The 26,444-nt window shown below is 42.6% G+C and overlaps 1 protein-coding gene across 1 annotated transcript in view; it reads right to left on the reverse strand.

Moving 5' to 3' along the window:
• Positions 1 to 26,444, reverse strand: part of Grin2b (glutamate ionotropic receptor NMDA type subunit 2B) — a 668,532-nt gene that overhangs the window by 108,075 nt on the left and 534,013 nt on the right. The window contains exon 18 of the mRNA XM_076568099.1: positions 6,402 to 6,516. Coding sequence (XP_076424214.1) covers positions 6,402 to 6,516 — 115 coding nt within the window. The remainder of the gene's footprint in view (positions 1 to 6,401; positions 6,517 to 26,444) is intronic.

The following is a 26,444-nucleotide window of genomic DNA, read 5'->3' on the forward strand; positions in this document are numbered from 1 at the left end:
CACAGGTGACAATGGTTTCTTAGCCTTTCCAAAATGACACAGACAAACCAAGGATGCTTCCCTCTATAGTAGAAAGGGATCTTATGTCAGGCAAAGGCAGGGGGCGTGGAGTGATAAAACATCGCTGACATCTTTGTGGAGACAACAAGAAGAGAAGCAAGTTTTGTGTCACCCAGACGGTCCCTCTGAGGTCTGTTTACATCTTCCAGCCTGAATATGCACCATCATCATTTCTTAAAGTCATTACTCAGAACAACCCCCCATGCTGCTTTTCATTTTTATTATCCCCATTTTAGGAACGATTAAATGGAAGCAGATAGCAGTTGCAATGAAGCAAATCATGAGAGGCTCTGATAGAGACAGCAGCCTGCGAGCCGGCTGAGCTGCTGTTCTGTGCCAGGCTATCCTTAATGCATGTTTATGCAGCTGTCCCCCACTCACAAAGTCCTAGAAATGAGCCACTCTGCACCCAATTATCATCATTATTATTTTTACTATTCCCTGCCCTTCCTACTTCCCATGCCTCCCTCCCTCCTTCTCTCTCTCTCTCTCTCTCTCTCTCTCTCTCTCTCTCTCTCTCTCTCTCTCTCTCTCTCTCTTTCTCTCTCTGACTTTGTGGAGTATTTATAATGAGGATTTTTTGTTTGTTTTTCTTTGTAACAAGGTCTTACTATGTAGCCCAAGCCAGCTTCCAATTTCCAATCCATGATCCTCTTGCTTCAGCCCCTGAGTACTGAGATTACAGGTCCGTGTTACCACACCCAATTTATATTCCTTTTGTCCTCCTTCACATTCCTTAATGGCAGAGAGATATTATTGGCTTTCTGTAAATATGATATGTTCCAGAGATCTCTGCTGTTCTAGTCCCCTTTTCTCTTACCCATTACTTACCAAGGACCCTATTGAAGGTTCCTAAGAGCAGATTTGGTTTCTTTTTTCTTAAAACAGGTCGAGTCAATACATCAAAAGCATATTTGTTTGGAATATTTTCGGAGCAATGCATTAGAAATGGTGACAATGATTGCTCTGGGGAGGGTTCCAGAATTCCAGAACAATAGCCCTGAAGAGCGGTTCTGAGACGATGAGAGGGGTTTCTTTTACTAGATTATCAATTGGCATGACTTTGGAGCACAGCAAACATGTCTTCAAGAACTTACCCATGAAGTATGGTGACCACCAATCAACATTTGTTGAATTCTGACTGTGTTCCAGTCAGAATTAACTAGTATTTGACTATAAAGTCTCATTTAATCTTTATAATGGCTTCACATAAAAGCCTATTTCACTAAAGGGAAATGGACTGGGGTAATACCAGCCACTCACCCAGGCTTACCAAGCTGATAAATGGCAATGTGGGGACTGAATGTAGTTCTTTCTGACTTTCGAAACCATAAACTAGGTTGTGTTGACCTCAAGTCTTTCCAAAGGAGCCAAATTTATAAGCCGCTGTAGGATTACTTTTAAAAACCAAAGGAATGACATGAAATCTATCACACAGTTCACACCCACAACATAATGAATCTTCCTGCAACTCCCTGTTAAAGCAGCTGGCGGACCCCTCCATTGGCTACTGAACCCCCTGAATACTCCCCCAGTCTTTCACAGGCACAACAGCACTCATTCCAAATGGAGGAGGCACCAGCTCTCAGGCTGAGAGCTGAGAACCAACCTGTCTAAGGGGAGACTGTGTGTGTGTGTGTGTGTGTGTGTGTGTGTGTGTGTGTGTGTGTGTGCACACTCATGCATGCACAGGTGTGTTAGAAGTGAAATGGTTGGCTAACAGCTAACTTTTTCAGGTGTATAGATTCCTCATTTAACAATGACCTCTGGATGTTCATTTTGAGCCAGAAACTCTCCATATGGGTTACAAATGGAGGAGTGAAAGAGGGCCTTGTCTCCATAAAACATCCATTCTGGTGTGAAGAGATAAGCCACAAACCAACAATCAAGTGAATAAGTGGAATGCTGGATAAAAAGTATACTGAAAGAAAATTAAATTGGACTGTTGTGACAGAGCAGCTGGGTGACTACTTCGGCACAGGTCACTGGGGTTAGGCTTTCTGGGGACACTTTACTCAACTAAATTACAAGAAGAAGAATGATACCCATGCCCTTGGAGTGGCCATGATCCCAAACATCCCAAGTTTCTCTTTACTTACAGTATGAATCTGTACCTCCTAGAGGGTCCAGATTGTTTTTGTTTTTGCTTTTATTTTAATGCTATCATTTCAGAAATGAAGAAAGCAATTGAGAAAAGTGAATTAGGGGGCTGGAGAGATGGCTCAGAGGTTAAGAGCACTGGCTGCTCTTCCAGCGGTTCTGAGTTCAATTCCCAGCAACCACATGGTGGCTCAACCATCTGTAATGAGATCTGGTGCCCTCTTCTGGCCTGCAGGGATAAATGCAGGCAGAACACCATATTCATAACAAATAAATAAATTTAAACAAAAAAAAAGATGGGTCTTCCCACTTCGTATTTAAAAAAAAGAAAGAAAGGAAGGAAGGAAGGGAGGGAGGGAGGGAGGGAGGGAGGGAGGGAGGGAGGGAGGGAGGGAGGGAGGAGGGAAGGAAGGAAGGAGGGAGGGAGGGAGGAAGGAAGGAAGGAAGGAAGAAAAGAAAGAAGGAAGGAAGGAAGGAAGGAAGGAAGGAAGGAAGGAAGGAAGGAAAGAAAGAAAGAAAGAAAGAAAGAAAGAAAGAAAGAAAGAAAGAAAGAAAGAAAGAAAGAAAGAAAGAAAGAAAGAAAGAAAGAAAGAAAGAAAGAAAGAAAGATAGGTGAACTAAGTGATCAGGCCACAGGGTTAGTAGGTGATCAGGCTAGACACTGTTGACCTTTCTTCCGAAGACCCAAGTTCCTCCCCTGCTAATTTCTCTAGCACCCATGCCTTCCCTGTAGAATGCTCACCAGCATGTTTACCGGTCAAGATTCCACAGACACTAAGATTCCATGGACCCCACGGGACCTGGTGAACTGACACTAGGAACCTTGAAATGATATCCTGGGGTCTGCAGCAACAGAGCGAGAATAAGGTAAAGCCATCCAGCACATAGAGCCGTGCCCTGGAGTTGAGGCTGGTCCCTGCCACCCCTGTCTGCCTGTGAGTGACCAGGGCTTCTGGTCCCTGCCACCCCTGTCTGCCTGTGAGTGACCAGGGCTTCTGGTCCCTGCCACTCCTGTCTGCCTGTGAGTGACCAGGGCTTCTGGTCCCTGCCACCCCTGCCTGTGAGTGACCATGGCTTCTGGTCCCTGCCACCCCTGTCTGCCTGTGAGTGACCAGGGCTTCTGGTCCCCGCCCCTCCTGCCTGTGAGTGACCAGGGCTTCTGGTCCCTGCCACTCCTGCCTGTGAGTGACCAGGGCTTCTGATTTTGGAGCTGCATAGCCCTGTAAATTCAACTATCACTAAGCACCTTTTCTCAGAAATGTATCCTGGTTTAACTAATTTGATATGCAAATGTTCTAGTCTGTGGTATAACCCCTCTCCATCTGCTTAGCAAAAAGGTTAGCCACAATATTTCTTTAAAAAGTGAGCTCCTTTGGTGCATTTAAAGTATGATCTATAAAAACTCAATCTACATGAGGATGTTATTCCTCCTTTTAAAAAAGAAAACAGCCATTATATCAAGGGCAATAGCATAAACTTAGACTCTTAATGATGGATTTTGGACTCTCTTATTATGTAATGGCTCTCATTCATTCCACAAATATTTATTGAACTGCTTTATGCAATGCACATAACCAGATTGCTATAAGGACACAATGATAGGAAGAAGGACAGCCTCTGCCCTCTGAGAGCACGCAGGCTCACGATCCCCACTCAGTGCCGCTGTGTTGAGGCTGCAGCGGAGGTATAAAGAAAAGCTAGGGGCCCGTGGGATAAGACAAGAGACCCCAAATGCGATCGGAAAAGGGGCAGCAACGTCTTAACTGGACTTCAAAGAACGCTTGTGACTTGTATAATTGTACAATTCATTCTAGGAAAAGGAAACATGGCATCTTGTGCAGGAAGTAGGACACACCAGAATGCATTCTCAGAACAGATGGAGCCTGATACAGATGATAAGAAAAGATGATAAACCTTGGAGGGTAGACCAAAGCCTTGAATGCAAGAACAGATAAAATGGAGACCTGATCCATAAACTATAACAGCCTCGAGTATTTGGGCCAGGGAAAGAATATGCAGTTGTGTTTTAGGAAGCTCATTCCAGCAGCCACATGTAAGGCTGATTTGAATGGGCAAAGGCTGGTTTCAGGACAAAGAGGCCCATTAAAGTAAGGTCTACATTTATGAGGTGGAACAAAGGTAGGATTGATGCTGCAAATGATCTAACCCCTAGAGGGAAGACTTAGTTGAAGAAAGAGATGAGGGCCCCAGGCCTCAGACCTGGGGGTCTAGACTAAAGAACTCTGCCGGCCTCTGCATAGTGACTTTTAAGGACAGTTGTGAGAGGCCAACTGCTTGAAACAGTTACCATGACCCCAGTACTTAAGAGCTATCCAACTGGACAGCTCCTGGTCCATGCATGGCACCTCAGTCATTAATCACTCCTCTTCTAGAGATAGGAAGAAGTGCCTGTTAAATGGGAGGGATGAGAACACTTCAGAAATGATGGCATCTCAACAGGGGTGGAAAGTAGGTTGACTGGGCCAGAAAGCAGAAGCCCATGGGGCCTCCTCTTTCTGATCAAATGAGGACTCAGGGGAGAATAATTTTAATCACGCCCATCAGGTGTGATTTAAGTCTTTTTACTCTGATGATATCACAATAACATGATGGGCAGAGGTCTCTCAATATTAATAATTGGGGTTTGAGTTCCACTGGCTGAGTCACAGACATCCAGTTTACAGATTGACATAACTTAGCTCTCTGGGGCTCTGGGGCATCATTGTGAGTTTTGGAGAGTTTATCTCTGGCTGCTTGATCTTAGAGACAAGCAGATACTACAATATGAATACTAAATCTCCCCCAAAGGACACATACTTGGATACTTGGGGCTTGGCTCTTAGCCTTTGGCATGATTGAAAAATGATGGGACCTTTAGGATCTGAGGTCTAAGAGGAGTAAGTTGGGTCATCAGGAATGTGCCTTTAAAAGAATATTGGGGTCATAATATATTCCTTTTTTTTCTCAGATACCATGAGGTGAACGAACAGGCCTTCCCTGCAACATGATCCCCACTATTATCTCAACTATTATCTCTTACCACAGACCCAAGTCTACAGGTTCAGGTGTTCATGGAATAAAAGTCAATAAACTGAAATCAATCTTTTCTGTATAAAAGTTGATGCGTGTCATTATTTTGTCACAGTTACAGGATGCTGATGAACATACTTGGTTTCTCCTCTGTTTAGAAGCATGTTGACATCATGAAATCTATTCTCAGCCAACTGGCCCAGAGCAACTATGGACATAGTTTTAAATGGGATACTCAGTGTGCTTTGCATAGAATAAGATTATTATGAACAGAGTGGTCTCACGATAAAAGTATTTTGGGAAATGTCATGTTAAATAAAGTTAAAGAAGCCTCTTTGTTCTGAGACACATCTGAACTTTCAATTGCTAATACATTCTGAGATTCCTTTGGATCGAAGAGCAGTAAATAGCATTTCCCAGTCTTATTTATTTTATTTTCAGAACAATTTGTTGGAGTATTTCAAGGGACAAATGCCAGTAGGATACACCTGCAAAAAAAACCAGTGATTACTCTTAGATACTTAACCTCAAATCTAAATTTTCGAGTACTCACTGTGTGCCAGGCTCTGCTCCAAGTATTTTATAGATACCAATATATTGAATTTCCATTTTATAAGTAAAGAGCCTGAAAGATTGAGTAGTTAAGAGACTTTTTTTCCCCAGTGTCCTAAATAGGCAAGTGGGTGAGCAGTGATGCCAATGGGAATTAATGTCTAAATGTAAAATTTCAAAGTCTATGGTCAGCTGGTAGCAGGGCAGAGTCTGAGTAGAGCCCTGTGCACCAGTTTTCAGTCACAGGAAACACTGTCAGCCCTATTACATGTGTGCTAGGTTTGTGGGCTTCCTCAGGCACCCTAAGATGTAAGTTCTAACTGGCACTATCTAGTTGGTTTCTTCAGCAAATTAATTTTTTGGATTGTGTACATATCACCTCCCAATAGAAATGCCATGAGTTAGAAAGCAATGACCACCAACAGTAATGAGAACATAAAGAAAACAACCTCGTGATTAGCCAAAGTGGCAAGAGAATGCAGATGGGCGCTTGAGGCCTGGCTTCTCCTGCACTCTCAAGGCTCCGATCTCTTGCTCCGGATGCCTAGAGATGCAAACCAAGAGGCTGTTTTCCTTTAAGGTGTATTGCTGTTAGGTCAGGTCAGGACCTCACACCTGCCTCTCTGCTCAGCTCAAGGATTGCCAAAGACATGTCCTACCCTCTCCCACTTCCTCTCCTTGTTCAGAAGGATTATCACCAGCTTCGGATGCATCTGGTAGCCATCTTCACTGAAGGACAGGTTTCTCCCCTCAAAAGTGACATTGATCAGATACCTGTAACGATAAAATTACAGGAAGATTAAAATATGAAAAAAAAATGAAAGCAGAAGGTAGTTAGGTTTACAGAAAGGTATATGGAGACAGACCAGTAGACAGGGACACAGACAAACCTCAGTCAACTGGCACTCTTCAGATTTCTATTGATTATGCAATACCCATCTAAATTTTACAATAGGAATCATGAAAAAAAATATCAGAATTTGAAATAAGGACAGCTCATTTGAGTTCAGTCGAAGGCTCTGACTTTTACCAAATAATTAAGAAGAATATTTACTTTAATTTAAATTGTATGTATGCATATTTGTCTGTGTGTGTGTGTGTGGGGGGGTTATATGCACATGTGTACAGGTGCCTGCCAAGACTAGACAGTAGCACTGGGTCCCCTGGAGCTGTAGTTACAGGTGGTTTATAAGCTACCCAAAATAGTTTCTAGGAATCGAAATTGGGTCCTCAATAAGGACAGCACATGCTCTTACCTGCTGAGTGGTCTCTCATTTACACTTTTTAGCTCACGCCACACACACCCCCCCCCCCATCTGCAAAAAGTCTGGTAATAGAAAGATCACCTAATTAAGTCTGTGAGCTTAAATGAGGCAACTAGGTTAAGCACTTACCATAGGGTCTGGTGCATAGTAAGTGCTCATTAAGTGTTAACAATTATTATTCAAAAAAGGAGGTGGAATAAAGGGTGGAGGAGATAGACAAGAAAAGAAAATGGCCATGTACCAAGACAACTTTCTGCCAAAAAAAGGTAGCATGTAGGCGCTTAGGGTCTGTCTCCACCCCCAAATATGCACATTCTTTAAATTCTTACTAAGGTTTTGCTCAGCCCTTGTTTGTAAGGCCTGAGTGTGGTGGGACAGAAGCATCTGGAACCCAGGACTTCTGCTGGCTGCACAGTGAGCAGAAAATACTGAGTGTGGGGAAAGGAAGGGGGAGTGTTTTATACAGTGCTCTGGAGACAGGAGCTTAAATTAGTGGAAGTTCTAGAAGCAACTATTTCAGACCAGTGAAGGGGTTTTCCTGCAGGGCATCTGTTCCCAGCCCACCCTGTCCCTTGCAAGCTGCTGGGTCTAAGAAGCAGCTCCTTTACCGGGAGTCCCCATTGGCCTGCTCATTACAAGTGCATTAGTGCAACTGGACTGATAGCAATTAATGTCCCTTTACCATCAAGGCCCACGGAATCAATAAGGACAAGTTCTGTGCTCACATGACATGCTCCTTCAGCACTGTGGGCCTGACTGCTTGTGAGGTGAGCTCCTGCTAAGAAGCAAATGAGGCATCTTATGAGCAGCAGAGAGGCGCTCACAGGATCCTCTTCCATACACCTGGGAAAGTTGCTTCTTGCAGGTTACGTTAGGTTAAGCAAGGTTGCAGGGATGTGGATCCTTGTAGCAATTGAAAAGATGTCTATGCAGCATGGACCTCAGGGGCACCTCTCATTCTAGGATTGTCTTGGGTTGCTATGCCTGCCATGTCCCTGCAGCGTTCGAGATACAGCTGAGAGCACAGGAGATTCCAAAGGAATAGAAATGCCTAGAATTTTGAACTGAGACTTTTCAAGTCAGCTTGTCGCTTCTTGCAATTGATGCGTTCTCTCTACAGTATCATTGAGTTGGTCCTCTGGGCATCTTCTGAATGTACCTATTGATGGGGGACTTACTATGGAGTCCTCCACCCTCAAGGCAGCCATCTCACGATTCTGTCTATTTAAAGTCAATTTTCACTCCTTTGCAACTCTTCACAACTTGTTTCCTCTTGAGATCTTTTCTGGTCTTAGTTTAGTCCTTCTTTTATCTGAGCATTCTTCAAGTATTTAAAGACGTGTGTCAAACATCCCTCATGAAAATCTATTTCAATCTGTGAAGAAACCCTAAGCTCATTTGCTTCCATTCTATAATTCAATTTTATGGACTAGGGAAGAGAAACCTTAAATTATTTGCTCAATGTTACAGTATTGACTTTGGTCAGAAGTAACACTTTAAGCAACATCCTAGGCCCCACAACCTTTCTACCAAACCTCCCTTCTTCTCATAGCAGTATGAGAGTCAGCACTTCCTGTTCCTTTATATGTCCATCCTATGCCATGGCCTCAAGCTCCTCCTCTCTCTGAGTACCTTCAGTCAGTAGAGTATAGCGTCTCTGGCCAGCTCGGGTCCCCCCTCCCCCACATCTTCTTCATCCCTTTCTCTAATCCTGACCACACCTTAGCCTAGTCAGTGTGGCTTCCCTGAGTTCATCACTACTTTGAAGATGATATCCAGGTTTCTTGTAGTTGGCAGTAACTCCAAACCCAACCCCAAACCCTATTCTATGGAATCGAATTACAAAACCGGCATTTTAAACTAACAAACTACATTAGAAGCATTCGCACCATGAACTTGAAAAATATGTTCTTCCTATAATAGTACTGAACTACTTGGAATTATTTCTGGAGGTCTTCAGAGAAAGATTATGCAACAAAACACCCAGTTTAATCCCATTTCTCTTTTTAAAGAAGGAAGGAAAGATAGGAGAGAGGAATAAAGGAGATGAAGAGAAAGGAGAGAAGGGGGAAGAGGTAGAAAGGGGGAAGAGAGAGGGGGAAGGGGAAATGAATTACCAGCTTAAGTATCCACCTCTTCACCAGGCATGCCTATGAATTATTCTGCCTTTATCTAAAACACTATTAAAATATTTAAAAGGAAGTGTCCATTTCAGAAGGCAATTATAGTAGTCCCAGAAATGATTAAATTCCTAAGTAACATGAATTGGGTTGTTATATAGCCCCACAACGACTTTTCTGAAGGGGATAGCATCAAACTGGGAGCATAAATGGAGACATTTGAAATTTCAGGAAATCAAGCCCACTTGGAGGCACCGTAACTGGCCTGGAGTTAAACATCTCTCTTATTGGCTGCATGTCCTGATTTCATGTAGAAATCTTTGCCTTGCTGGCGTGTTCTCCCTCGCCTGTCTCTTGGCCTCATTTCATTTAAGCTCTTGGATGCTTTACACTTACCAAGACTATTAATAAAGTTTTATGACACTATACAAAATATTCTACAGAGTGCGTTTTAATCATTTGTGTCATTCGGCAGCATATAGATTAATCATTTACAGTATGTGTGTTTTCTTTCTGAGAAATTGCCTGTGCCGTGACACCATTTAGCTACCAGGGCATTTGAAAACTTATGCTAGCCCTAAGCAAGGATGGCTTTTGAACAACAGAGCACATTAGTCCACTCCCTGGTAATAACAGAGTGAAAATGATGCTGGCTGAGGTCACTTCTCTATCGGTGATTGCAGCACCCAAACTTCAGTTATCACTCTCTAAAATGGAACTGGCATCTGACTTCCAGCTACCAGAGAAAACAGTCACTGTGATGAACAAATGGGACAGTGAATAGTAACACTGCATAAAATGCTATTTTAAACACAAGATTATATCATAGGGAACGTTCAGAAAAATGGTGTTAGCATGATATGACCGTCTAAAGGCAAGACACCTGCCTAATGCCGAGCTTCAGTGAAGAAAAATCAGATAGTACATTTAGAAAGACCTGCCCACAAATGGGCTGCATCTAAAGAACCGAGACTGAATTCCCTATTTGGATGTAACACTAGGTCATAGATCATATGGATAATTAAACTTCCCATAAGAACTGAAAATATCCAATTACCTTTAGTTCTGGGTATACTTTATTCATTTAAAATATTAAGACTTTGAAACCACCACATAGAAGTCCTGGATAAAAAATTAAACTACAGTAAAGATTCTGAGACCCCATTATCACTTGTTTCTCTGCACATGCTATCCTCATGAACACAGCAAATCCCCCTGGCTTAAGCAGAAGCCTAATGCAGAAATGTTACCCATAACACTCTCGTCTCTCTGAAGTCCTGTCAAGGTTGAATATATTAAAATTTTGCCCAGTTGTGGTGATATATTGTATACCCTAATAACATTTGCCTGAAGATCAGAGAACAGAACAAGCCACTAGATTAAACATAGAGGCCAGGCAGAGGTGGCACACACCTTTAATCCTAGCACTCTGGAGGCAGAGATCTGTCTGGATCTCCGAGTTCAAAGCCAACCTGGACTACATGAGATTGACTCAGTCTAGGAGAGAAACAGAGGCAGGCAGTGGTGGCACACACTTTTAATCCCAGTACTGGGAAGCACATGGCTTTAATCCCAGGAAGTGATGGCTGGGTGGAGAAAGGTATATAAGGCATGAGGAGACAGGAACTAAAGGCTTTTCAGCATAAGCATCCCTTTCAGCTAGAGGCTTTTTTGGCTCAAGCCTTTTGGGTGAAGACTTAGGGACTTTCAGTCAGAGGATTCGTGGAGTTGGCAAGGTGAGACATGGCAGTGGCTTGTTCCTTTGTCTCTCTCAGCATTTACCCCAATATCTGGTACCAGGTTTTTTTTTTTTTTTTTTTTTTAACTAAAAGACCATCTGCCGTTTGCATAACACCCAGTGGCCTATCTCATAAAGTTGTATCACACAGAATCTGAGCTTGTCAGGACTCAAAGAAAAGTGAAAAAATTATTCACTAAAAATTCTTATTTTAGAAAGAAACAGATCCCAAAATGCTCAATGGTCTCCCCAAGTGACAGCCACATTCAGGTTCAGAGATCAGATCTTCTATTATTAGGAGTTTAGTATCTTCATGATACTCTGAACTGACATCAGTTTTCAAAGCTCCTATTGGGCATTTTAGCATCTTCATGGCCCATGTCATGCTCTAGATTACATAAATCCCTACTAGAGACTATATGAACTAAACCAGATTTTCCTTCCTGCTTACCTCCTGGTTGAGCAAGAAACTCAGAATCTTGATGGACTCCCAGTCAACACATTTGTTTTATGCAGCCTAAGTCACACCCCAGCTGGTTTAATAGGGTCAAGTTGAGGTTAACAAACCTGTGCCTTTTTGACTTTGGCTACACAGAGCTCTTACACAGTACCATATAGACTGGACACCTGAAATGATGACTCAGCAGTATGTTTTGTGTGAGAGGCACCTGAAGGAGTTTTGCCAGCATTTGTCAGCAAACCAAGAGCCCTGGCATGATGGTACCTTTCTGTCTTCATATTGTTACAAAGCATTAGCTTTATAAAAGGTAATATCCATTAACATGATTAACATGAAACAGCATCATCAGCCTAGCTCATCCAATCCTGTTACCCAAAGAGGTCTGCAGCTTTACCCAGATCAGATGACAGGGTTAGAAAAAGCATCCAGATATCTTCAACCCTAGTCCATGTTCCTTCTACTCATTACCATGTTTCTAAAGGGGAGGCAGATTTTCAAAACACTAGTCCAATTTTCTAGCTATTAAAAGTAAAGTAAAAAGAATAGAGTTCCTGCAGGAGATGGAATTCTTAACCTACTGCTTACAACTGCCTGTTTCTGAAAATGTTATACTCTGTAACTTTGTACCAGCAATGTATCTCTAGCCTCTAACGTCTTCAGTCCATCATCTACTAAATAGATGGATTCCAAACTTCCGGGTAAGATGGCCAACCTGAGGCTGCCTCTGCCTGATCCAGTAGAGAACAATCACTGTGAGAAAGAGAGAGTTTGTTTCAAAGAGAAAAATAAGGAAGAGCTTTGGAAATTCACAGAGGCAGTGATGAAATGACTGAAATGCAGAGAAAAAGGCAGGCAATGCACCAAGAAGTAAACATGGGGCTCCAGCCTTGAGGCTCCCTGCCTGCAGAAGGAAAACAGAAGCCTCACCCCAAAGGTAAGCTATGCAGTGCTGGTGCAGGGACCCAGAGTCCTGCCCTTGAGACATACCCACAGCCCTCACAAGCCTTGGACTCCATTGTGAATTTTGGTAAGATGGCAATTGGAGAAGAAACCCATCCCATGACTTGGAGCATGGAATGGAAGGTACCAGCTTGAGAGTGGGCCCATTGTTAAAACCAGGGTACTCTGAGGGTTCAAGTAGATGCTGGAGCCCAGGGACAAGACAGTCCTGAGAGGAGATTGTGGAGAATGGGAAAACAATAATTAGGAATGGGGAATGAATACGAACAAAATATAATGATAATTATGTCCAAAAATGTCATAAATGAAACCAATTACTTTGTATGCAGACTTAAAAGTATTAATAAAAATAGATTGGTGAAAGCCATCTTAAAACTTGAAAGATGTGGGGGACTACAGCTAAGATCTATTGACATGTTCATTATTAGAAATTTAATTTTTTTCTTTTGAATTAATTTTTATGAAATATGATTAAGGCATACAATATTATGTTACAGGACACGTATATAATTATCAGGTGATATAGAACAGCAATTAATATATCTACCACCTCTCATTTCTTCTGATAAATACTGTGTGTGCTAGGATACTGAAATCTGATTGGCAAGGTTCCAAATCTTTCAAGAAGTCTTTGAGAAGAGCATAAACCACTGCCGGAAATGACATTTCTTCTACACATTTTCCCTGGAAATTGTGAAAAATTTTTCTTATAAGATCATTAATATGGATTTTTAAAGCTTTTTAAAACTAGCTCATTAGAAATAGTATTGAAGGAAGGAGACCAAAATATTTTTAAATTAGATATTTACACTTATTAACATTACACTTTGGTTAAACTAAATAGAAATGTCTTCTTTTTCCTAAATTAGGAACTCAGTTATCAAAATGAATCCTGAACAATGAAATCATTGTAGGGGTTTAGTCTGGCAAGCTGTGGCCAGTAAATACTTGTCTTCTGGGATTTTTAGATGGATTCTTCTGGGCCCCAACCCAGAATAGTGTTCCCATTAGTAATAAAGCCTATGTTCAATGAAAGACTCCAGACAATACCTCCAAATGCTGGTGGGAAAAAGTAGGGAGAATAAAAGAGCTAATCACAGAAAAATGAATATATCAGATATCACACACATAAGAACAGGCCATGTGGAGAGTTTACAAGCAAGATCCTCCTTCCCCCTGTTAGACCACACCTGCTCAGTTCTTGGATTCATCAGTCCCTAATTGGGTGACAAAATTTCCAAGGTACATAAATGTCAATGTGGTTTTTTGTTTGTTTGTTTGGCTGATTTTTTTTGAAAGAGGACTTGAAGGAACTTTGAAAATTCTCTGAGAACTATAGTGCCATATATAGCAATATGAAGCCATGCACTGAACGAAATCATTAGAAAATTAGTTTTGTAAGCTTTTTCTCTTATTTAGGAAAAAAAAGATAGCTAGTAGAGAACATTGAGAAAAACTAATTTAAAGGTCAAACCACAATATCCATTTATAATTGCTTGAGGCAGATTAAAAATAGTTTGTCTTCTAATGAATTAAACATTTATCATTCTGAGATGGTATTTAATATCATGAATTTATTTTGCAGAGGACTGTTCACAAACAACAGTGAGTTCAAGTTCTGGCTGGTCCATATAAAAATCATTTAAATTCTATTTGTGACATGAAATTAATGAGGGAGATTTTAAAGTATCCCGAAAGGTGGCTCTCAGAAGCCTGCTCTGCTTCCTCTCCTCTGCTAGAGGTAAGGAATGTGCTTCATGCCTTTGGGAGTTTGGGATGAACTGCATTCATTTGAGGGGCAAATAGTGACATCAATCACCATTTACTACAAAGGAAAAAAATTCTCTTCAGACTCGAAAGTCCAACAATGAAAAATTTTGAGAGCTATTACCTAGATTCTGTTTCACAACTAAATGTCATGACTTGGTTTTGTCTGAAATGAAAGAAAATCGGGGAGGATTGTTGAGACTTGCCCAGTAATCGCTGCCTGGACAGAGGAGTGCAGAAACCATTTACTTCCCTCCATAAAGCTGTTATTTGTGGACAGTCACCAAATCAGTAAGATTTGTGCATAGGTGCTACATACCCACAATGGAATTCTATTCACCTAAGAAGAAAAATGAAATCATGGGAGTTGTGTCTCTGCCACTAGCTGGGAGGACTACTGCAATTTGCACCATTCTACCAAGTAGGTCAATGTGGCTGTCCAAGCCAGGTGACAGTTCTCCCCTGGACTTACTTATAGCTCTACCTGAGATCAACACAGAGACTTGTTTTCAGCAGTACGAATGATAAGCAAATGAAAAGAGCTTATGGGGTGAGATGAGTAAAAGAAAATAAAACCAAGAAGCACAATCAATCAAATGAAGAGGGAATGTTGATGTATATAATAAAACACAGGCACACGTGCACACACAAAGACACACACAGGTGCACAACACTGTGCAGCAAGTAATGTTGTGACCATGAGGTGGAGGTAGGGTATCTTCAATTACCCGCCATGTTATGTTTTGAGTCAGAGTCTCTCATTGATCCAGAAAGTCAATGATCCAGCCCAACAGCCTGGCCAGTGAGCTCTGGAGTTCAGCCTGTCTGTCTCCCCACGGCTGGTATTACAGGGCACACCCCCACACACACATCTGACTTGTATGTCAGTGCAGTGCTGGTTACCCACTGAGCCCCCTCCTCAGGCTTCTGTTGTTCCCTTTAAAAAGATCATTATCTTATTTCATTCATGTGCTTGTGGGCCTGGGTATATGTGTATTCCACATGCATGTAGGCACCTACAGAGTTAAGAGTAGGGCACAGGATTCCCTGGAACTGGAATTAGGAGAAGTTGTGAGTGCTGATGTGGGTGTTGGAAACAGGTCCTCTGCAAGGGCAGCAAGTGGTCTTAACCTCTGAGCCATCTCTCTGGCCCTGCTATTGTTACCTTTTAAAAACACTACTTAGAACCTGGAGAATGTTGGTGTTTGGGGGCCATTGGATCACAGCCTGAGCTTCCACAGTTACCACTGACCACACAGCTCTGGGGAACCACTGCTGTGCTTTGGCCAGTTAAGTTCGGAGTCTCCCAATTCCCTGATTTTTGCTTTGTTCTTAATACTACAGTCAGAATATCTCTTATTCCTGTGGCATCCTAAGTTGAGGCTTGAGAACATTTGTTTCTCGCTACTGTGGTTATTAATCCCTGAGAGGTTTCCTGCAGTGGGAAATCATGTAAACAGACTACTTTAATATGAAGTTTCCTTTCCAAAGAACACAAAAGATGAGCTCACATTCCCATAATTTTAGTCCAGAATAAATGACTATTCAAAATGACCCCTATTCTGACCTCCTAGAGCTCTACTTTGAACACTATGTAATTCTCCTTAAAGTCTCTTCAAAGAAGGCACATTCGCCCTTGTGTACGAAGATATAACACTTCCTAAGGGAACCATCTTTTGACACTAATCAGTGAGGTGAGCAACACAGCAAACTTGCTTCCATTCGGTTCTGTGTGCAGAAACAGAACACGAAAAGAAATGATTCCTCTTCTCACGTCACCACTCTTAGTCACTGTGGATATGGGAAGACCTAGGCCAACTAAGGTAATCAGAATGGTGGGATTTCTGAGTGACAGGTACCAAGTAATGCCTAGATAATAGTAAGGTCACAGAATTGTTTTTTCATTCTAGATCCATTTCCCAGGTTACCCATGAGTTCAATAAAACCCATTTTTTCTTCCACCTTATGGTACACACAATGTTGAAAATACCCAGGATACACTATCCATACCAAGCACCAGGACTTAGTGAAAGAAAAATGCTGTAAGTCAAAAGTAAGCTGGACCCTCAGTTCATTGCTTTTTTTTTTTTTTTTTTTTGTCAACTTGACACAAGATAGAGTCTTCAAAGAAGAGGTAACATAGTTGAGAAAATGCCTCCATCAGATAGCCTACAGGCAAGTCTGAAGGGCGTCTTCTTGATTAATGATTGATGTGGGAGGACCTAGTCCACTGAGGATGGTGCTCCCCCTGGGCTGGGGGTCCTACACTCTATATAAAAAGCAGGCTGAGCAAGCCAATGGGAGTAAGTCAGTAAGCAGTGCTCCTCTATGGTCTCTATTTCAGTTCCTGACCCTAGGGGTCCTGCCTTGAGTTCCTGTCCTGATTTCCCTCCATGATAGATTGTAGGCTGTAAGTTGAAATAAACCCTTTCCTCTAGGATTGCTTCTGTTCATAGTGTTTATCATAGCACTAGAAAGTAACTAAGATGCCTAATAAAAGCAAATGCTTGTCTTTCTGATATCCAGTTTTGCTCATAAGTTGGAAATGGTACTTAGGAACCATGCCAAAACTAACCAAGCTGCAACTGAGAAAGATTTCTCTAGAACATTCAACTTTAACCAGAAAATATTTCCTTCCTATCAACTTTCACTTAGATTGAAAGAAATCTTTGTAATATAAACCCTAGACCAAGGATCTGAAGTACCCTGAGCATGAGAGCCCAGCAAGAGAATGATGAGGCTTTTCTCTTCTTATTGACCTTGATTTGTTCTTCCCTCTTCAAGGGTCTCTCTCTCTCTCTCTCTCTCTCTCTCTCTCTCTCTCTCTCTCGCTCTCGCTCTCGCTCTCGCTCTCGCTCTCGCTCTCGCTCTCGCTCTCGCTCTCTCTCTCGCTCTCGCTCTCTCTCTCTCTCTCTCTCTGTCTCTCACTCCCTCCGTCTCTCCCTCCCTCCCTCCCTCCCTCCCTCCCTCCTCTCTATCACCTTAAAGCACATGGGAAGTAGCATTTACAGTCCCCATTCTCTTAGTAGTTATCACATGCTTAACTTTTACTTAACCATTACTCAGATCTACTAAAGCAGGGCAAAAGAAATGAATGAATTTATAACAAATCAGCTACAGCTTCCCTTACAAGGGATGAGAACAGATATTATGAAGAATTGTCACTCATGGGAAATGAGGCTGTAATTTAGTCTTCTAGCAATGGTTGGCAGATTTCTTCAAGTGGGGCTTCCCAGAAGTCATTATGCTGTACAGAGAGGGGAGAAGACCAAAGGAGTCAGGGCTATTGCAAGGGTCTGAGAAGGCTTCTAACAGACAGAGGACTAATGATGCCTCTGTGAATAGTATGCCTTTCAGGGACACAGGTATACCATAATCCCATCATACTACAGGTGCAAGAAACATGGTTGCAGATGATGTTGACTTATTCAAGAACACATCTATGACATATAAAACCTAATTGCCGAGGATGCCACTCCATGGAAATGCTCTTGTCTAGAATGCACAAGAAGCCATGGGTTTGATTGCTAGTACTACAGGTGAGTGCGAGGCTGTGCAGGAGACTTACCTACAAGTCATGTCTGACACCTGAATGAAACACGTCCATCCAGAGAAAAACATAGTAACTTGTTTGGTGTAGAATTTAAGAAAAGACATGAGAGGTGAGGGAGGCAGAATGGACAGGAGGTGTTAGTGGAGAGGGTAGAAGGTTGTTTTAAGCCTAACATCCTAGAAAGAAAAGCAGAGTGCAATGCAAGATGGAAGGAGAGAGAGGGAGTGGCTGGGAAGGTCAGCAGGAAACAACATGGAGTTTGTTCGAGATGCATCTGCAGCAAGTGTGAGGAATGGCTTCCTAGATAACAGATTAGTGAGAGGAGACATTCCTAAAGTGGGATTGCAGTGAAGAGCTTGGGAATTTTACTTAAGTTTGGCCTGAGTGTATGTAATGAATCTGAAAGCAGTGAGAGCCACTGGATACAGAATCAAGGAGGACACTCCACGATGAAATCCTTGATGCCAAGGCATTGGTCAAAATTGTCATCCTGTCAGCCTGGGCCTGTGAGATGGCTCGGCAAGTAAAGGTACCTGCTGTCAACCCTGATGGCCCAGGTTTGATCCCAGGGACCCACATGGTGGAAGGAGAGAACCTACTCCAGCAACTTGTCTTCTGATCTCAAATGGCTATGGCTTGTTTGCACCTACATATCTCTCTCTCTCTCTCTCTCTCTCTCTCTCTCTCTCTCTCACACACACACACACACACACACACACACACACACAGAGAGAGAGAGAGAGAGAGAGAGAAATAAAACATTACACAAAAATTTAACATTGTCAGCTTAACCCACACCTTATTTGTCTAGTCTCTCAAAAATGTTGCTTTAAATCCCAGCACATCATGGCAGCACTTCCAGAGCATGTTAGGATGAGGAAGGAAGGGACATGCAAACTGGTGTGTTTATTTATTTACTTATTGAGTTAAAGACATCTATTAATAACTGTTCCAACAGTCTAACATAGGTTGGCCTTTGATTCAGGGCTTCAGACAAAATGAGGACAGGAATTTGCGTGAACCAAACCACCCCCCTAAGAGGACAGCACCATGAACCCCAACTGCATCTTCCCAGGGTAGAGGAGAGAAACGTGTAATCATCTCTGCCTGCTGTACTGTGTGGGGGCTAGAACTCTGCTGTTCCTTCTTTGTCAGGGGATCTCAGTTCTTTCTCTCCCTCTGTAGGTTGATGTTTCCATGGAAACATGCTCTTTAATGCTTCTGAAATTACTGTGCATTTATACCATTAACTCTTTGTTTACTAGGGCAGCTTGTAGAGAGATATTCCAACCCCTCTCAAAGGTAATTATATTAACATCTCTACTTATGGAAAACTTTTTACAAAGGTAATTGATAGCTGTTGCCTGTCCTTCATCAATAAACATTATTCCTCCAGCTTTTCAGTTTTGGCTCTTGCCTCTACTATTCTTCCAAAATACTTGGCAAAGTCATTAGCAATCAAGGCAAGGCCTACAAAAGTAAAGTCAGTAGCCCTTGCTCCATCATCATGCTCCTGGGGTGCCTTCTAGCCCTTGATGTTGTTGAGGGTTTGCCCAAGATCTTTGCTTTGTGTATTTGTTGCTTAAAGTAAAGTGTTATCTTGGCTTTCTTTTCATACCTCAGGCTAGGCTTCTCCCCCTTTGTGTTCATTACTTATTGAGACTTTCTGTTTTTAGGGTACCCAAGACTCAGTTTTGAGCCTACACTCTCTCCCTCTGACTTACTTGAGACATATCCAATCACTAATCACCTCCACGCCATGGCTTTGGAATCTCTATTCCAGATCTCATCTCTCTCCTGAACTCCAGTTCAATATTTCTGCTTGGATGATTGCAACAATGATGTTAAGTCAAGCTTAACAGACCAGGTCCGAGGCAGCTTCCTCTCCCACTTGGTGATGGAAGCAATGTAAGACTCCAGTCCTTAAAGGGTTCAGATTCTTGGTATAATTTGATATCTCTTTCTGTTTCAATTCCTTCTTTACCACATGAATGAAAAGGAGGACAAACTGGCTGTTCTTAGGAGCTGCATTCCTAGAACCAATAAATTCAGTTAAAAATGCAACAATCCTCCAGCATTGTGTACAAAATTTGCTGATTGACATTTTCTTTCTTTTCAACATACAGTTGCAGAATTCTGTCTCCCTGAGGTAAATTAATCTCTGAGCTTTCTAACACATAAGTAAAATTGCTTGGAAGTCATATTTCAGCTCTGGCTGTGCAATAAAAAAAAAGTCCAACAATGAATGCTATCATTTATTGAACTCATGCCAAGCTCTGTTCTGGGTGTTTTATGTTATTTTAAATTATCACAGCAATGCTATAAAATAATAGCATATATTATATGTGATTATGTAATGGCTATGTTATAATGAAGCTCGAGGTTGTTGGCAGCAGGAGCTGAATCCATCCACTTCCCAATAAGCCTAGAGCTCATGTTCCTTCCACATAGCCTCACACTGAGCATAACACTGCCAACAGAAGCAGTGGTCAGGAGAGAAGGACACAAAGAATCCAGAAACTTCTACCACACTAGGGCCAAAAACCTTAGGCTAGACCTAAATGTCTTCATAGCCTAGGATTTAGGCATTTATGTTACCCCTTAGTAGTCTCATCAGCTGGTTCTCCTCATGCCAGCACCATAGTGAAGGTCTACAGGGCACCATAGGGAAGGTCTGCAGGGCACCATAGGGAAGGTGTACAAGGCACCATAGGGAAGGTGTACAGGGCACCATAGGGAAGGTGTACAGGGCACCATAGGGAAGGTGTACAGGGCACCATAGGGAAGGTGTATGGAACACCATAGGGAAGGTGTATGGGGCACCATAGGGAAGGTGTATGGGGCACCATAGGGAAGGTGTACGGGGCACCATAGGGAAGGTGTACGGGGCACCATAGGGAAGGTGTACGGGGCACCATAGGAAGGTCTACAGGGCACCATAGGGAAGGTCTGCAGGGCACCATAGGGAAGGTCTGCAGGGCACCATAGGGAAGGTGTACGGGGCACCATAGGGAAGGTGTACAAGGCACCATAGGGAAGGTGTACAGGGCACCATAGGGAAGGTGTATGGAACACCATAGGGAAGGTGTATGGGGCACCATAGGGAAGGTGTACAGGGCACCATAGGGAAGGTGTACAGGGCACCATAGGAAGGTCTACAGGGCACCATAGGGAAGGTATACAGGGCACCATAGGGGAGGTATACAGGGAAGAAAACCAAACTCATAGGTTCTCCTTGGTCCCAAGAATGAGTGGACTCACAGTCTGGTTAGGAGAGAGAGAATAAGAGAACTCTATTCTCTGGGGACTGTCAATCTGTCATCTGTCACATGCACAATCCCCTCAGATGTGAAGAAATGGAATTAATTTGCCTTATAAGAAATCAGAGGACAAAGCAGTAAGCTTGACTGGAGGGGAATTCATTCTCAGCTCATGCTCTGGGAGGAAGTCAGTTAGAAAGTCTATGGCTGCATTCTTGGAGCACTTGTTAAAGACAGACAACAATAGCGAGGGTATTTATCCGGCTCCACTAAGATTGGAAAAAGTTTATCTCGGTTTGGCACAGAATGTCCAAGTTCTCACAAGACTTAGAAATATGATATTAAAGTCTTTATGGGAGCTATAATAAAATCTCATTTACCCTCCATAGGGGAGGAAGACCCACACTTTGGGTCTGGACAGTCAGCTGCATGAATGGCTCTGTGCTTCTTCTGAATCGTGTTCACGCTGAAGACTTATTCTGCAGAGAGCACCACTTCCTGTCCAGTGCCTGCTGCAGCTGTTTTGCTCTCCTCCTCCAACTGTGATTGCATTTTCTTTACCTCCTCTGCTGTCTACTCCCCCGGGCCCTCCCGCTCTATCCCCTAGAGCCCACATAAATTCTGTAATTCTAGCCTGGGAAGGCGGAGACACAGGACCTCCAGAGCAAAGTAGGAGCAGCCATGCTGGGCTTGACAGAGAGACCTCTTTTTCCTGGTTTCTTTGACATTCAACAAGGCTCATGCACCCTGTCCGCTGTGCTTAGACACCAACTCTTCTAATGACTGACATCCAGTCCTACAGCTCCCATCTTTATGTTTCCCCATTTCTATGTATGCATACATGCTTGTGTGTATGTACAAATGTCTGCATTGTGTGGATACACATGTGTGTAGGTGTATGTGTACATGTGTGTAGGTGTATGTGGAGATCTAGGGTTAATATTGGGAATCTATCTGTTTCTTCCACTTATTGACTGAGGCAGGGTCTCTCAGTCAAACTTAATGATATGCCTAATCTTGCTAGATGACTTGCTCTCAGATCCCCCAACTCTGCCTTCTCAGACTAGAATTACAGACTGGCTACCACACCTACCTGGCATTTATAACATATATGTGGATCATGGGGATCTGAATTCCAGTCCCCATGCTTGTGCATCAAGTGTTTTCACCTTGAGCCAGCTCTTCAGTCCTATGACTCCAGTTCTGACCTCATCTCACCCTCCAGTTTTATCCCTTTCATCCTCAGACCCAAGCCATGGTCACTTGCCTTTCCCCCATTACAAACTTCCAGTGCCTGAAATGAAGCTGATGTACCACTTCCTCACACTAGCTGACTGCCTAATTTCCCTTCCTCAAGTTATTTAATATATATTAAGTACTTGGAAGGGGGTCTGACACATTGTAGGCATCCTGTAAATACTAGCTTATCTGACTCCCTCAGTCTTGAAACTTCCCAGGTCTCCATCATCATCATCATCATCATCATCATCATCATCATCATCACCATCGTTGTTGTCATCATTTTCTTAATTTCCCTTCCTGATCAGTCAGTCCTACAGCACTTTCCTTCCTTTGGAAATAATAACTCTTTGCTGTTGTCACTGTTTTTTCCCTTGAGACAGGGTCTTACCGCATAACTCCTACTGGTCTAGAACTTGTGACACCCCTGTTTTAGTCCGCAATGATGGCATTACAAGCATGTACCCAACACTACCCAATCCTTACAAAAATGTCTTGCATATGTCCCTTCCTTCCTGCTTTCATGTTACTGAGCCCTCTCAACCCACATGCAGATCTCTTAAAGAGCGTGTATCTGGGACCTCTGTCTTACACTGTCACCCATGTGACCCTTCACCTTACTGCAGACTTCCTACTGCTGTGTCAGCTGTTGCTTCCAAGTCTCCAATGACTTCTTACTAGCTGGAGTCAGAGTCGACCTTTCCTCAGGGCTCTCCACATCTTGACTGCATCTACATATTTGGAATTCTCTTTTGTTTTCTAATTGAACCTTTGCTAAAGCCAAGTGGCTTCTTAGCGGTCTCTGAATATTGCATTTGCCTGTATTTCTACTGTTTGCTCTCAGACAACTGCAGTTTGATTGATCCTGCTTAAGGGCTCACATGAGGTCTTTATGGCTTTCTGGACCATGCATGCCCCCTCCCCTCTTCCTCCCTCTGTCCTCTAGCTTCTAGTCTACATTTCAATATTTCATACACTGTTCCTGTGACCCATTTTATTCCTGTGAGCTACTTAACTTTTCATGTCTCTGTCTTGTACTCTATGATAGACAATGCTCTGTTTAAGCAATCAAATCTTGTCCCATTATCCTCGTGCAGAATCTAAATTAGTTCCTTGCCGGTGCTAAGTGTTCAATAAACACCTATCGATCTGTTAGAACTTCTATAAGACTGGCCTGGAAAGTATCTCTCATTACTTTCTGACTTCTACACACACACACACACACACACACACACACACACACACACACACACACACACACGGGGAGGGTTTGGAGGGAGGTAGAGTAAAGGTTTTCTTTGGGGAAAAGTGACTCAGTCATTGAATTTTAGGAAAGAATGAAGTATCAGAATCTGTTTTCTGAAAACAATGAGACAAAAATGTAGGGTTGACATCATTCTTGCACAGGTCCCTTTAAAATGTCTCCTTTCTATGTTGTCCTCATTATATTGACCCTAAAATCAGCTCTGCCTGTGAGAATCATGTAACCCACCTGAACTCCCATCCTTTCATATGTTCTTAGGCCCTCAGAGAGAACTGACACATAAGTAAACACTGAGGATCAATGGGAAGGTGACAATGACCCCTGATTATATCTGAGATGCTATGTTCCAGAGGAAAGAAAAAGAAAGTGGGTTGAATTTTGTTTCTCCTCTAAGGTGACTGACTAATGAGTTTCTTTTAAGTTTAGAAAATCAAGGTATCTAGAACATATGTAAAAGTTAATATTATGATTTTTTTACTAATGTAAATCCTTTTATCAGTTTAGAAAAGAAAGAAATATAACTCATTTTGCTTATAACATACTGGTAAGATGGCTTTTAAGGAAGGAAACAGGAAAAAGAGGGGTATTTATGTATTTATTTTCTAGTATCTTTTGAATTATTGAAAAAAATATCTCTAGTATATATAAGAGAAAACTTTCAATGTTTACCTGGTTAGGTACACATATTTACAAAATTCTTCCCTTAGCCCTTCTCACTACCCACCAGCAACATAAGCCACAGGAGGTGAAGAGTAAACAGTTAATATTCACACTATGATCTTCTTCATATATGGACCAACTCCTGATAACCCAGCATGTCAGTATCTAAAGAGATGCTATGGGTCAATGCAAATCATGTACAAAAACCTATGGATATTTCACGGACAGGCAATTAGGCGCTGAGGGCAGTTCAGAGCCCTCTGCTTTCCAGAGAGCAGCAGAACATGAAGGAGTCCAGGTGGAAATCAGAAAGGTATTGTTACTAAGTCTCTCTCAACCTCAGTAAAGACTTAATCCCTGGGAAAGTAGGCTGAAGTTAATCTGATTAACACTTTCTTGAGTCCCCTCAAACTTCCTGGCATCCAGCATAAACAAGGGAAATCTAACCTTTGAAGCAACTTTCTTACCTTTTCTCCAGTCACTGCCAGCTTGTTCTGATTACATGAAGTTAAAAACACATTCAATAAGAGTATGAGGAGAATGGAGCAAAATAGCTTGAAAAAGTGTGGTGTTTGATGTCTTCAATTAGAAAACAAGGTTGGGGTGGGTGTCTGGGAGGTAGAAACACAGCGAACAAGCACACACTGGAGAGAAATGAAGGGATGGAGAGAAGATGAAACGGCATGCAGCATGCTGGGTAGCATTTCCACGGCAACCACATTGCACATACAGAGAACTGCCAAAATAAGTCAAGATCCAAGTAAGTAGGTGTTGTAGAAAGAGCAGATAAGGGCCAGCCATGGAAAGGAACCACCTGGAGGAGATGAATTATCTTGAACATTTCATGCTTCTCATTTCTTTTCCTAACCATACCCAAGGCTCCAGTTGGAGTGTGAATGCCTCTAAAGCATCGCTGCTGACAAATCTAAGTCTCACCCAGGCAGGTCTCGGGATGGCAGGAATGAGACTTGAGGAGCCCCAGCTGCAGCCGAAGAGAAAACTTATGAATGTGGTCCACAGCCTCCTTGCAGCTATTCATTTGCTTTCTTAACCCTTTATTTTAATCCAGTAATTTGCACAGGATAACTATAGTTGTTCTCATTTTCCAGGTCCCATTAGGAGGGGAAAGTACACTGATGAAAATGTCACCAAATGTGTAAAGTTAGGTCCTGCCAAGACAGACACCAAGTCCCTGTCCTGTATTAGTGATCTAGGCTGTCCCTTAGTAAAACCTATACCAGTAACATACAGGGAATTCTACTTGAAAATACATTCAGGATGTCCCTGGAGATGGTAGATTGTTAGGATATGGTTCCTGAGCCATTTTAGGTGACCCAGCTTACACATAAACTGAAGCATGGGGTCTGCTATAGTTCACCATTTCTCCTTCACACTGAACTAAGGACAGTTAAGATCTCTAGAGCTTTTGTGACTGCTCCAAAATTGTAGCCTGACAATATGCCACAACAAAGCATCCCTGGAATGCACATGTTGGCATGCCATAGCCCCTTGTAGGCTTACTTCAAGAAATTGAGCTGGCTCCCTGATGCATACCCAGTAAGCCTGGTGAGCATGCAGATCACTGGGCCCTATTCCTGAGATGAGGATTCAATCAGCATTCTCCAGACATAACCCAAGAACACTGGTCATAAAGCTCTCCTGGTAGTGCTGTGGTGTTGATGGGTCTATAACCCATCAGAAGGGACACACATCCCTCCTCTCCCACCCTAGTGTCTCTGCTACTTGTGGCTCTTTTCCTAGGTGAGGAGAGTCCTTCCTCCATGGCAGAGTCAAGCCTGCCAGAGAATTGCGCCTGGGAAGCTCATAATTCAGTATTAAAAGAAAAACACAAAAAGCAGCTGAAAGCAGCTCTTGTCTTCAGTGACTCAAATCTTGGAGTGCTTGGTCTCAGGGTCACAGGACAGTAAATGCTGGGAGAGAGGTGAACTGGGGAACAAGAGCATAAAGTTAAAAAGGAAGTGAGAGGAGTCAGTTCTTAACATTCTGAACCAGAAATAAGGACTCAAACCTGCCTATTCATGTACACTTGGGGGCACTCCTTATGGTAGAACCGTGCCATGGAAACCACAGAAGTCAAAAGAACCTTTGACACCATTCAATCTGTAACTTGGCTCTCCTGCCTCTCAGTAAAGTGCAATTCACTTGGTAACAAATGTGACAATGGTCAAGTGTGAACAGGAAAGTGAGAAGCCATGTCTCCCAAGCATTCACTGCTCCGGGGAGCTTGCGTGTGATGCTGGATATGATTCCATGTCACAGATGAGGAAACTGGCTTGGCCATGGTGACTAGTATTGTCAAAGTAAATGGTAGGCCAGAATTTAAATGAGGTATATCTATTCCCTAAAGTATATCTCTGAACTCTACCACACCAGATCTTTCCCATAGTCTAGTGTG

The sequence above is a fragment of the Peromyscus maniculatus genome, chromosome 3 (assembly GCF_049852395.1).
Source record: "Peromyscus maniculatus bairdii isolate BWxNUB_F1_BW_parent chromosome 3, HU_Pman_BW_mat_3.1, whole genome shotgun sequence".
In the NCBI taxonomy this organism is placed as follows: domain Eukaryota; kingdom Metazoa; phylum Chordata; class Mammalia; order Rodentia; family Cricetidae; genus Peromyscus; species Peromyscus maniculatus.